At 48.0% G+C, this 12,804-nt stretch overlaps 1 protein-coding gene across 2 annotated transcripts in view; it reads right to left on the bottom strand.

The window, feature by feature from the left end:
- Nucleotides 1-12,804, bottom strand: part of TRPM3 (transient receptor potential cation channel subfamily M member 3) — a 495,097-nt gene that overhangs the window by 12,480 nt on the left and 469,813 nt on the right. For both annotated transcript variants that reach the window (XM_046022643.1, XM_046022644.1), the window contains 3 exons: nt 2,528-2,678; nt 2,204-2,403; nt 570-702 (listed from right to left, as the gene is read on the bottom strand). In XM_046022643.1, the coding sequence (XP_045878599.1) occupies nt 570-702; nt 2,204-2,403; nt 2,528-2,678 (484 nt within the window). The remainder of the gene's footprint in view (nt 1-569; nt 703-2,203; nt 2,404-2,527; nt 2,679-12,804) is intronic.

The raw sequence follows: 12,804 nt of genomic DNA, 5'->3' as shown, positions 1-12,804 counted from the left end.
ACTGGCTAGAAGAATCTGCTTCTCTCATTTGTTTTCATATTGTTCTATAAAAAGAATAAAACAAAATAATTTGGAAAAAAACCCCTCATCCATTATTGTACCTAATTCACAAGTCTCTGGCTGCTGCTGATTCAGAGGCACTGAATATCCATATGAACCAGGTATGAGGACTGTTCTACTCCTCCTGAAAAGATGTCTGGAGGTCTACATGAAGCACCAATCTGCTGGAGACCCAGACCAAGAAAAGATCTTGGGCTGGGTCTCTCTTGGTTGGTGTCTGGGCGGAAATGTTCCAATTTCTGGTCTGAGCCAGCAAACCTGTCCTAGACTCAACAACCTAGTGTCCAGGAGAGTGGGTGCTATTGCCTCCTGGAGACATCCAGGATCTCTAAGTATGGGATTTTGGTCTATAGATGCTTCAGACAATGTTCCATTCTCTCATAAGCTTGGACAATAATAATAAACGCAAGGGGAGTCTCTGTTTTGGGGGGCTGTGCAAACAACACAGCTGATAAGGCATGGCATGACACAAAACATCCTTGTGAGAGGCATGTGCCCATGGAACATACCTTTCCGAAGTCACCCGTATCCTCTCATCATTGGACGAGTTGAATCGATCATCCTTTTCTCTGAAATATTCCTCTATGCACTGCTCTTCGAAATCATGTACTTTCTTGAGCTCATCATCAGTTATGAACAATTCTGTGGAAAAACAGCAAGAGATGGAAGACAGGAAGAACAAGCAATGGCGTCTGATCTGTGGGCCTAATGACATTTCTCATTTAATCAATGTTCAGAAAAGGGGTTGAAATTCTTTACTAAGTGTCAGGCTAACTCCAAACCCAGTTGGGTGACCTCTGACCTTGTGCTCCTTCTGTGCGTTAGGCTCACTCTGGAGCCCTGAAGTTCTGAATGTGTCTGGTTTACTGCAGGGACGAGTTCGCATTATACACATTGTAAGGCTGAGAAAGGAGCTAAGTCAAAGAAAAAGCAGGTTACTCAAAAGCTCAGTTTCTGGTTTGTGGAGTGTGGCAGACACCCACAGCTGAGGCTGGAAAGCCACATCCACACATCTCCAGCCTCCTCTGAGGTTGGCAGCAACCACAAGACCCAGTTTGGCTCCAGAGAAAGAAGTGTGCTGCAGGGAGGGGTGGTGTGCTGGGAAGAGGTTCTGCCTTCCTGCTAAACTCTTCAGAGGGAGCTGCTTCTCTCCACATTTTCTCACCTTCCCCTTCTTCCTGTCTGGAACACGAATGTGATGACTGGGAAGACAGCAGCTATTTTGCTCCCACGAGATAAGACAGTGCAAGAAGGAAGAGCGGAGCCTAAAATGGAATGCAGGGTCTTTGACTTCAGCGAGCCACTGCTGAGCTCTGGACTCCTACCCTTCACTTTTGGTTACACGAGAAAAATACAACTTTATTGATTTGTGTTGTTGTTAGTCCGGTTTTCTGTAACTATCAGGGAGAGTAATTCATAACTGACAGAGCCGTAGAAAGAGCCCAGTGGAAATGTGAACCCTTTTCCCACTAAGTTTTCTATTTGCCTAGATTTGTGTTTCTAGTGGAAACAGTAACTTCTGGAATTCCAGGCCCTCTTTGACTCACTAGTTTTAATGTCTAGAACGAAGCTGGGCATTGTTTTGTCAGGGAAGTTGTTAAAAGCTTCAGACTTTGAGAAGCCATTGAGGAAGTGGCTTTGGTTTCAGCTTTGGCGCACTAGTGATCACCAAGAGGTACCCACTGGGCCCCAATCCCAGAGGCTCTGGTCCAGTAGATTTGATGTAGGTGCTCTATTTAACATACTTGGAGAAACCACAGGAGCTCGCCTGTATGGGGCTGGGCTCCCAGTGGTTCCTAAGTGTGGGTGGGGTGCTGAGGGACATTTAGGGACCTGCAGGAGCTATTGGTATTCAATGTGTGGAGGCCGGCCGTGCTAAATCTTCTGTGATGTGTGGGACAATCCCACACAGTGAAGAATTATTCCACCCCAATGCCAGTAGAACCTCCTTTTAGAAACACTGGGTAGAAGCTGGATTGTGGAGCGCTTTCTGCTTTTCCTTTGACTAATAGAGAGCAGGGTTGGTTTCCTCATGAAGTCCTACAGGCATAACCAGGTGGCCATGGGGTCCTACATGACTGTCTACAGGAGGTGGTAGGAATCCCTGCTTTGTGGTGGCCCAGGGCCGTCACCCGAAGCTTACTCAGGCCGTAGTCCCTCTCGTCTGGGTCGCTCTCGTGTTTTCGCCATCGGCAGCACAGATGCTGGAAGATCATGGTCATGTGGCTAAAGATGATCAGAGGTGGGGGCAGAACCGGCCTTTCGTGGAAAGTCATGATAAGCTGATACCTCTGAAACTTCCACACTTGGTTGGATATGGATTTTACCTCAAAGAATGTATTGCTGAAATAGAGATGAGAGAAAATCAAGTGAGAATCAAGCCACTCCTTTCTCAGGCACCGGAGCCTGCCCTCCCCTGGCCTCCTACTCCGTCCGTCCCAAGTCCTCTGAGGAAGGACCCACTTACTTAAAGACAGCGATGAGCAGGTTGACCAGCAGGATGTTCGCCACTAAAAGGTAGCAGGCCATGATGGCCGGCACAATCCAGGCTCCCGTCTTGCAGGGAGGCAACTGAATTATTTTGCCATCCTCCCGGGTCTCATTCTGTCCACAGGGAGCTAAAGGAAGCAACAGAGGCAAGAAATGAGAAACCGTGTGATTATTTAAAAAAAAAGGGGGGGACTGATTTGAAGGAGAGTGGGTTTTTTTAGGTGGAAGAAAAAGACAGCCATCTCAAACAAAAAGGAAAAAAAAAAAGAATTCTAAAAAAGCCAAAATAGAAAAATGAAAGCTTTGTGGATATCCCAAGGAATGGATCCCAGAGGGGAGCTGGTTCGGCTCCTGAGTTGTCACCAGACATGAAAGAGGTGTTGGGACCCCCGCTTGCTCACCCTGTCCCTTGCCCCCGACACTCAGTGAAGGATACTGGCTGTCAGGAGGAAGCCTGTCAAGGGCTTTCCTGGGGAGAGCTGGGGATGCAGAGTCTCAGTGCCCCAGCAAGTTACTTCCAAAATGTGCCATGGAGGCTGCAGAGTCCAGCCAGGCGTAAGAGCAGTGGCAGTGGGTTACTGACTGGAATTAACACAGGGCAGCAGCTAATTGCTGTGGGAAACAACCCAGGGGTGCCAAGCTAAGGATCTGCTGTCTCAGCGTGGAAGGCGTAAAGCAGGGCAGCGCCTTGGGAAGTATGTGGAGGGTTTGTTGCTCGGCGCCCCTGATGGATGGCATTTCGCCGGGAGGCCAATGAGTGGTGATGAGCTGGGAGTCTGGAGCCCTTAGTTACCTGCTTTCTTCCGGTGGCATTTCCATTCCGAAAATGTGCTTTTCAAGGGCCTAGGGCACAGAACCCAACTGCACTGAATAAGTGGGCAAGTGGGAAAAAAAAAAAAAGTTCTGGAGGTGGGGGCGAGGAGGAAGGTGATGTGTGGGACTGGGGGAGCGTGAGTAATGTGCTAATGAGGCCTGCTTGGAGTTTCCAGGTAAATTCAGGGGAAAAGCAAATCCTTGACAGAGCTCCTTAGTGCTACACGGAGAACATGGCTGGGGAATGAGACGGTGCCCGGAGGTGAGCAGGGAGACGTGAGGTCACTCTCCTTCTCCAGCTGCCTCCTACTGGCTTTAGAAGGTGGCCTGCCTGTAGGAAGCGGGTGGGGCCTGCGGTGGTCTCAGCAGTTGCTACAGGCAGCTTTTGAAGGTCTGCCGGGAAGGTGTGCAATGCTGGTCCAGAGTCTTGGCTGGACTCTCTGGCAAGGGAGGTCCATTCCCTTCTCAAGAGCTAATGTGGCTACATGGGGCACGCCATTGTGGTTCTCAACCCTGGCTGTGCTGGGGAGCTTTAAAATACACTGATGCCCCATTCCACCCCCAGACAACTGGATCAGAATCTCTAAGGGTGGCCGAGGAAAGGGTATTTCTCAGGAGAGTCCACTGAGCTAGACTTAGGCTGGCAAGTGTATGTGATTTCTGACATTCTCTCAAGCCCCAAAACGCATGTTCTTAGCCCAAAAGGGGTTTTTAATGTGAGGACACTAAGCCAGAAAAGATGCTTCGTTTGGATCAGGCTGTAAGGCGCTTGTGTGTTGGGTCAGGTGTGTTCCAGCGTCATTGTCACTGGCATGTGGGGCACTAAAACCACCCAAGAGGGTCCTCTGGAAGGAGCCGATCATCTCTCCCTTGGAAGGAAAACCCAGTGATGGAGGCCCCCGTGCTTCAGGACGAAGTCCGAACTCTGAGGGTGTCTGGTCCTGTGCTACCTCTTGCCACTTCCTACCCCTCCGCAGCGTACAAACTGGACTGAGTCTCTTGCGGTTCCTAGAAATGTCACGCTCTCTCTTACTTCCTGATTTTCAGCCATGCTACTTTTGCTTCCAGAGGGCCCCTCTGAAACCTCGCTCCCACTCTCATGCTCCACCCGGGTGCACCCTGTTCAGTTTTCAACATTCATGTAGCTTTCCGGAGCTTTCTGGAACCCATCCCAGCTAACTTTCTGCTCCTTTCCAGCCAGGACTGGGGGAGGTATTGACAGAGACTCTCTGCCTGGCTAAGCTCTGCTCAGGCTCTTCTGGGCTCTTTTTCAGCTAGGCCTGGACTTTTGTCTCTTCATTGTCATTTTCAGCAAGAATCCTGCTAAGCCACTTTGGCCAGAATTCCCACCCTTAACTCATCACCATGGATATCTGCTCCATTTTCTCATCCTCCACCATCCCCAGCCGGTGTCTTGACCACCTTGGCCAGCCCTCGCCAAGAAGCCGGTTCGGCCTGCAGGGCAGGAACCCCCTTACCCTGGTATTTCCTCTTCCTGATTTTCCAGCTACTGACCTACCCACTGATTTCTGGTTTCCCGGGCTGCATTCAGAGTTGGGCCCAATCTCTCTTTCCTATCGCAAGCCGCCATCGTAGTAGCTCTCCACCCCCTTGAATGAAGTCTCCCTTGCCATCTTCCCCAGGAAATGCCGATCCCGGTTCTTTATCTGGGATCCTCAAAAGTGAAGGACAGGAGAGACTGGAGGACACCGTGGGGAGAGCATAGCATGTGCCAGCCTCTGCTCTGGGCACTTCACGAGGGGTGACATGCCTTACCCAAGATCGCACGACTAATGAAGGGTAATGCCAGAACCATTCAAACGTTCATCCAAAAAACAAACAAACAACAAAAAAAAAAACACTGAGCACTTGCTGCATGCTAGCGGAACTGGGACTGGAGATTTAGTGATGAACGAAGAAGTGAGTCCCGTCTTCCCTCTGACCCCAGAGCTGGTAAGTATTCTGATTTATCTCAAGTGGCCTTCCCAATATAGTAATACAGATAATAGTAGCGACCACCTAGTGCATGCTTAAATGTCAGGCCCCGTGCTATGAGCTTTAGTTATACCGCCTTATTTAAATTGTGACAATATTTTGACACAATGGATATCCTTATCCCCATTTTACAGATGAAGACCTGAGGCTCAGAAAGGTTGAGGATCCCTGTCTGGATCTCAGAGTCAGAAAGAACAGAGTCAGGAGGTCCGTGCAAGCCTTCTTGAGTACAAAGTTCCCACTGTGTCTCTGAAGAAAGGGCCTACGAAGGGCTGAGGGGAGCCTTTTTGTTATGAACAAATGCAGACACAAGCCCATAGGCATCTGAATTTTTCTCGTTTCCATCAACATGAATAATGGCCTGAGCCTTTCAGATGAGGTAACAAAGTCAGAGAGTGAAGAAAGCAATCTCACTCACATTATAGGCATCAGATGTAGGCACCCATGTCACAAAGATTAAGATGCATGCCCTTTTAATTCCATCCTATAATATATCTGGAAAAGAAACTTTAAAAAAAATGTACATAGTACCTTTTCCCTAAAGAGTAACAGAAAATTAAAATGAAACACTAAGCGGTGTTTGATGTAATCAGAGTCATCCTTGAAAATATGATGAAGAAGGGTATTTCTCCAAGATTGTCCCTTCCCCTCCTGTCTGAAGAAGAGTCTCAAAAGCTTATTCCAGATCCAGTCAATGGAATAAAGAGCTTAGCTAAGTGTATGACTACATTTATCCTATCTTTTTTTTAAGGAAGGATTTTCAACTAAAAATCCATCTTGAGAAGATAACAGGACAAAAAGGATTTCTCCACCTCCCTTTGAAAATCCATACAGTTTGCCAGAGGATTTAGAATTCCATTAGCACAGCTTCTATGGCCTACTCCAAGGGTGAACTGGATTTAGATGGCTCTGTTCTTTTCTCACACAATGCTTTTTTTGGCAAGACAACTGGAGATGCTTCCCTTCGTATGGCTCCATCCTTCTAGAAGGTTCCTGATCTAAATGTCTTGGGTGGTGGTGGAGCTAGACAGGAGTTTTCCTTATGAAGTGGGGGGCAACTTTCGATTTCTTTCAGTAGGGCTACCATCTATGTCTTCCAGTAGTGGAGGACGGGAAGAGCAGGTGTAATTGAAAACCAGGGAAGCTCCAACTTTGTAGAGTCAAAAGCACCATCTGTCAGCTCTGCCTCTGACTTCTTTTGTGTTTCATTTCTTTTCCCTTCCCCTAGTCAAACTGCTAGGTAAGAGGCAAAGCAGTAGTGACGTGGCACAAAGGTAACTGTCAGGAAAGAGAGAGAAGAGGCCTCCGTTTCTCCATATGTGAATGTAGGGAACGCTATTCCCTACAGCATGGGGCACACATGGCAACTCAGGAAGTCCAAGATGATTTTAGAATACAGGGGCAGGGCACTGAACAACACTGAATCAGACAGTGAGAAACTGATGACCTTTTCAAGTCCCTTTGATCTCCCTGATTCCATCAGAAAGAAAACGTCAGTTGGGGATAATACTCCTTTAACACTTTCTTCATTTTTGCTGAACTCCCTTATTAGTGAAAATTGGGCAGGCTGAAGGCTCAAACGGCTGGACAGAATTTCATAACAAAGTGGTGGTCGTTCTGTTTTTTTTTATGGTTATCTTCTATTTCTATAAGATCACACTGATTTTTCAACTTAGGGCCCCAACGATACATTTTTTAAAATAATTTAGCTTTAAAAAAGAAGCCAAATTTCTCTAAAACCATCAAAGTCTAGAACACATTTCTACAAAACAATGAATGGTTTACGTGACTAATGATTGAAAACTGCTGGACTAGATGATTTACAAGTCCATTTAGCCCTGTTATTCTGTTACTCTGTGTTTCTGTGGCGAGGAGTAAAAGACCAGAATAACTCTCAGACTGGATGGTCTATCCCTGGAGCTAATCTATCCCTGTAGGTCTCTCCCTGTAGTTCACTTGTAGAAGCCTTACACTTTCCACCCTGAGCCCAAAACCAATCAAATAACTAGCCCCCACTGCCTGACATGCCCCACCACGGGGGGCACCAATGACAAAGCCTTGGACTCTTCAGGGCTTCTGGTCTACTTGCTATTTGCACACATGTTCAGCCTTGAGCTACTTAAAAAGCACTATTAAATTGAATACGCCTCATTTTTTTTCATCCGGTGAATGAGAAAGCAGGATGTCACAAGCCAAGGTGTGTCATGTGTGTGTCGTGGGTGTGGGCGGGGCATGCGTTATGGGGGAGAAATTCACTTCCCTCTGTTGTCTTAGTTCTCTGGTCTTGCTATTCAATACATGTAGTTCACATGGCGACACAATTGTCATTTTTTGACGTTATTTGAGCGGCTTCAAAATTCCAACCTTGGTATTCATTCTTTGGATCAGTAATAAGTATCAGAAAGATTCTGGGCAAGTCTTGCTGGGGCAGGAGGTAGCCTGTGGCATGGGTCTGTGAGTTTGTTGCCATGACACCTGAATTGACTGCATTAATGGCTCCAGTTTTTCTCCTCCCCACATAGCGAAGCTCCTTTGCCATGTGATCTGACAGTTTCTCTCATCAAACAAGTAGAAACTATTTTTTTGCTCCTTGATTCTGAGTTTGGCCATGTGAGTGTCTTTGGCCAATGGGATGTTAGCAAATGGGATCCCCAGAGAACCTAGACAAAACCCTTGAATGTTTCTGCTTCCACTCTTCCTCCCTAGTCATAACCACGAGGAACATGCCCACGCCAGCCTGCTGGAGGAGGACACACATGCACCTCTGATTCCAGGCAATTCTGTTCCTGGAGCTCAGGCTGGTCTGGATCAGCTGACAGCCAGCTGAGTCCCTGGCACGTGACTGAGCCCAGCCATGACCAGGAGAACCGTCTAGCCAGCCCACATCCTCCTGAGCTCGATACGCTTAGAGCTTTAAGCCACACCTTCTGGAGTGGTGGGTCCCTGGGCATCATCAATAGGTAATGTCCATATCCATGGCCAAGAGATAAAGACAATATATACAGATACGCACACTCAGCATCCTTTGCACTGCTCAGAGCTAGGAGAGACAGCCTGCCTTTCAAGGCAGACAAAGCCCTAAGTTCTTCACTACCACCCTCTCCCCACCAAAGCCCCAGTTTAGGGCCATCCCCATCACTACCCAAAGAGGAGCAAATTCACTGAATGACCAATGACTAACCAGACTCTGTCTTTAGAACTTAAACTGAGGTGCAGAAGCTTGAGGGAGAGGATGTCAGGAGCTTCATGGAAACATCACTGGAGTCAGACCATGTTAGATCATGCCAAAGGAAAGCAAGTCATCAGAGGGAAGGAGCAAAAAGAGAGAGAGGAGGGAGGAAAGGGGAGAGACAGGGAGATGACTGATTGATTGAGGCTGGAGGGAAGTGGTGAGAAGGCAGACGAGAGCGGTCAAGTCTTCAGAGTCTGGCTTCCCCAAACCACTTCCAGTTTCATTTCCAGTCAGCGCACGTCATGCTTTGCTTCCTGTCTTTGAATGTCTCTGAGGTTTCCTCTTATACACTTAGCGTCAGTCTTTATTTATTCTAGTTTTTTCACAATTACCATTTTTCTCTTGTTGAGGATAGTTATTCACACCTTAGGGAGAATCAGCATCTTGGACTAGAAGTTTCTTGAGAGGGGACCATGATCCAGAGTGCTGGGAATTCATGGCAGTTACAGAGGGGGCTCAGGAAAATGTCAGAAGGACAGAAATAAAAAGCATTTAACTTACAATTTTACTGAGGGCTCACCTCACTCCTTTTGCTATTTGCCTAAACAAACTAGGATTACAGGAGCTTTATTCTTCTTCAGACCAAAAACAAAAGAAAACAAAAGTCCGAGAAAGTCAAATAAATGAGTGACTCTCCCAGATCTCTGTGTCACCGTCCATCCTCACTGTCATTCTTGACTGGGAGATTGTCATGGCTCCTCATGTGGCAACAATATCTCTTCTCCTTCTGTCACAGATGTGGGGAGCTTGAATCCATTCTCATGGCCTTAACCATGGAAGGTTTCCCCAGTGGGTCCACACCATCTTAGCCATCATGCCACAGGAATATGTTTCATGCTTTTGTTTAAAAAGGGATTGCATGATTTTTCAGAAACCCATTCATCTATTCCATAAGGTGCCTGAAGAGGGAAGAACAGACTCTTCTTCAGGAGGGAGCGTCTTATCAAAAGAACCAGCAGTCTCCCTGCAGGGCTTCCTGTGCTGAGAAACATTAGTCCTGAGAGCCAGACTGGGCATATCTCCATGTAGACATACAGACGTACATCACAGATGCGAAGCTGTAACGGCTCCACAAAAATGATCCATGGCTCCTGCTGTTTCCCACTGGATCGTGTCCCCAGAGTTATTGACATCAAGGGAAACAATCAATGTGGCCCCTAATATTCAGTAAAGCATTTACAGGCAAACACGAGTTCCCGCTGACATTATTTACGAATTCCCTGGTAAGCGACAAGACAAGAAATCCATTTACACTCACAGCTCATGCTCCTGGCTCTGTCTGATGGCACACTTCTCTCTTGGTGGACCTCTGGCCCTTCTTGCCTGGGCTCTATTCACCCTGCCCCCTTTCTTGTTATGTGAGGGCCAGCTTCACGTAAACAAGAGCCCACTTGTCTCTGTTTCCTGTTAAAACATGAGCTTTGGGGCACCTGGGTGGCCCAGTGGGTTAAGCCTCTACCTTCAGCTCAGGTCATGATCTCAGGGTCCTGGGATCGGGCCCCGCATCAGGCTCCCTGCTCAGCAGGGAGCCTGCTTCCCTCTCTCTCTCTGCCCGCCACTCTGCCTACTTGTGATCTCTGTCTGTCAAATAAATAAAATCTTAAAAAAAAAAGTTAAACATGAGCTTTTCACACTTCAACGGATGCTCCTCCAACAGCAGCAAATCTCGACCAGAAGTGGTCCACTTTCTGCTTAAACCTAAACTCCCGTGGGGGGGCTCACTGGTGCCCATCACTTGCTGCCATGTTGTGAGTACAAGTCCAGCTATATGCTAAATACAAACAGCACTGTGATTCCAGTACACGGTTGCAGGGCAGCACATCAACACATAGTAGATTAACAATTATTTTCTCTCCCTGGGCAACACTGACATACACCAGTTGCAATGAACGCTTTCACCTTATACGAGTGATCTGTTAGAGGTAAGAAACTCGGGTGCAGGTCAAATGGAGGTGCAAGGTTGGGGGGCACAGAGAGGGGAAGGATTGGGAAAAGCACTTTATGTTAATCATGGTTGGAATATTTTAAATAATCACATTGCTGTACATTTCCCGTTCGGGGATCTACCTATAACGGGTCCATCTTACTAAGTCATGTTCTGAAGTCCCTGGACACAAGGCACTGACTGTAGGTGGGCTCAGTCTGAGCCCTAGACTGGATATCTTGTTATCTGTATACTACTCAGTAGGTCAGTTCCTGTATCTGAGCCTCAGTGTCCTCATGACTAAGTTTGACATCACAGTAGTAGAAATAATATGAATAACGATGATGATGCCTGTCCAGCTTCCCCCATCATTCTCTCAAGTACTAACAGAGTCCCTTACCCTGTTCTGAGGGCTTGGGGTACACGGGTGATGGCACACCAGAGACCCCTGCCCTCCCACTGCCTGCACAGGGAAGGGCTGGGGATGGGAGTGGGTGGACAGAAAATAAACGATAACATAATAAATGAGTAAACAAAGTGGTATGCTAGTAGGTGATAAGCATTATGGAAGAAAAAAGGGCAAGGCAAGGGCAAGAGGGTCAGGAGGACATGGCTGGGAGCCACACAGAGAAGGTGAGGTGGGAGCCAGTGAGGGTGTTGGACAAGAGGCTTTCTGGCGACGGGGTGCATTAGGCAGCAGGCACTGCCAGTGCAAAGGCCCTGGGGTAGTCACATGCTTGCTGCCTTCTGTGAGCCACAGGCGAGTTCTCTTGTGTGAAGTAGTGCAGGGGACAGGAACTTAATTAAGAGGAAAGATCACTGAGGGGTGGAGGGAGGCCATCCTGTGGGGCCTTGGGCAGATCCAGTCAGATAGTGATAAGGTGCTATTACTTACTGTCATCCTTCCTGGCTCTGTTAAAGAAACAGTAATTCCCCTTCACCCCCTTCACCTAATTTAGCTCCTGCCTGGTGGTTTCTTGCTCTACTAAGTGAGCCCTCTCTTCATGGCTTCTGTTTTTTCTCAACAGCTCCCTGATGCCCGAAAATGAAATCGGGACCAAACCCCTGTCCCCAGGTTCGGAAGAGCTGAAGCTGGCTGAATTTTGGTCCTGCGCAGTCTGCAACAGGGACTCTTGGACTCCCCTCTGCTCCCACCTGCCAGAGAGGAACGGGGAGCTCATCCAAACCGGTGCCCGGGCTCACACGAGCATTCTCACGATCCCACCCACATGAAGGGCTGTCCTGCCTCTATTGGCCAAAGGCAGAGCTTATTTCTATCTGACTTGAGCTAAATCACCTTTTCTAGACAGAAGAAATGGTCACAGTGTGAGCCTGGGGGAGGGAGCAGGGTTCGCAGGATGGCTTTGGGACACAAACCCACCTTTTCTCGAAACCCTTTGGCAGCGGCTGCTTGGTGCCAACTGCTGTACTCGCCATGTCAAAGAACAAGCAGCCCAGGTACAGGCGAACCCCCTCGGTGCCTGGAGTATCTTAACCTTCCCTGGCGCAGACTCCCACCAAAAGCTGTGGCCAGCAGATACGTCTGAAAAACGTGTGGACTCAGCAGAGTGCGCGGCTCTCACAGTTTATGGAGAGAAAGGGTGGGTTTGAGCTCCCACCTCCTGAAGACAGAAGGTTGTGACTGCTTTTTTAAGTGAAATAGATGGTTGATGTAGCAACTGCATTTTCCTCTCAGACCTGGGTCCTCTCCCCTCTCCCCAGCAAGGATGCCGCTGTTTTCACAAACCAACAGCTGAGTTGAAGACAGCGCTGGAAGAGAGATGACTTCACTTTGTCACTGCACAAAGCACACACCGCTGATGAGACAGCTGATCTGTATTTGTTTTTTTAAAAACACGGCCATCCCATTTTTAAAATAAGTTTCTGCTTCACGCAGCTCCACTCTAATAACGCTGGGTGGTGGTGTTTCCTGTGGCCAAGTCGGTCTGAGGAGACCTTCGGGAGAATCTGAACATTAAATTACAAGCGGTATGAAATGGGCTCATTTCTGAGGCCTGCCTAGAAGAGGAAAAAGCCGGGCTTCCCTGCTCTATGCCTTGACTCATCATGAAGCAAAGGCTGCTCTCTGGGCTCTCTGGTGGACCAGCTAGTAGGCTGCAAATGCAGGGCATTTATAATGGAATGTTCTTTCTTTCCCCATATACTGTCCAACCATCGAGTCAAAGGAGAATGATTAATATGCAGGCTCTGGGCCACACACTGAACCATGACACACACACACATGTGGGTGAGCACAGCCACACCCAGGAAGAGAGGAGAGAGAGCCGCT

The sequence above is a fragment of the Meles meles genome, chromosome 11 (assembly GCF_922984935.1).
Source record: "Meles meles chromosome 11, mMelMel3.1 paternal haplotype, whole genome shotgun sequence".
Classification (NCBI taxonomy): domain Eukaryota; kingdom Metazoa; phylum Chordata; class Mammalia; order Carnivora; family Mustelidae; genus Meles; species Meles meles.
Note: the sequence above shows the minus strand (reverse complement) of the source record. Positions and strands in the feature narration are given on the sequence as shown.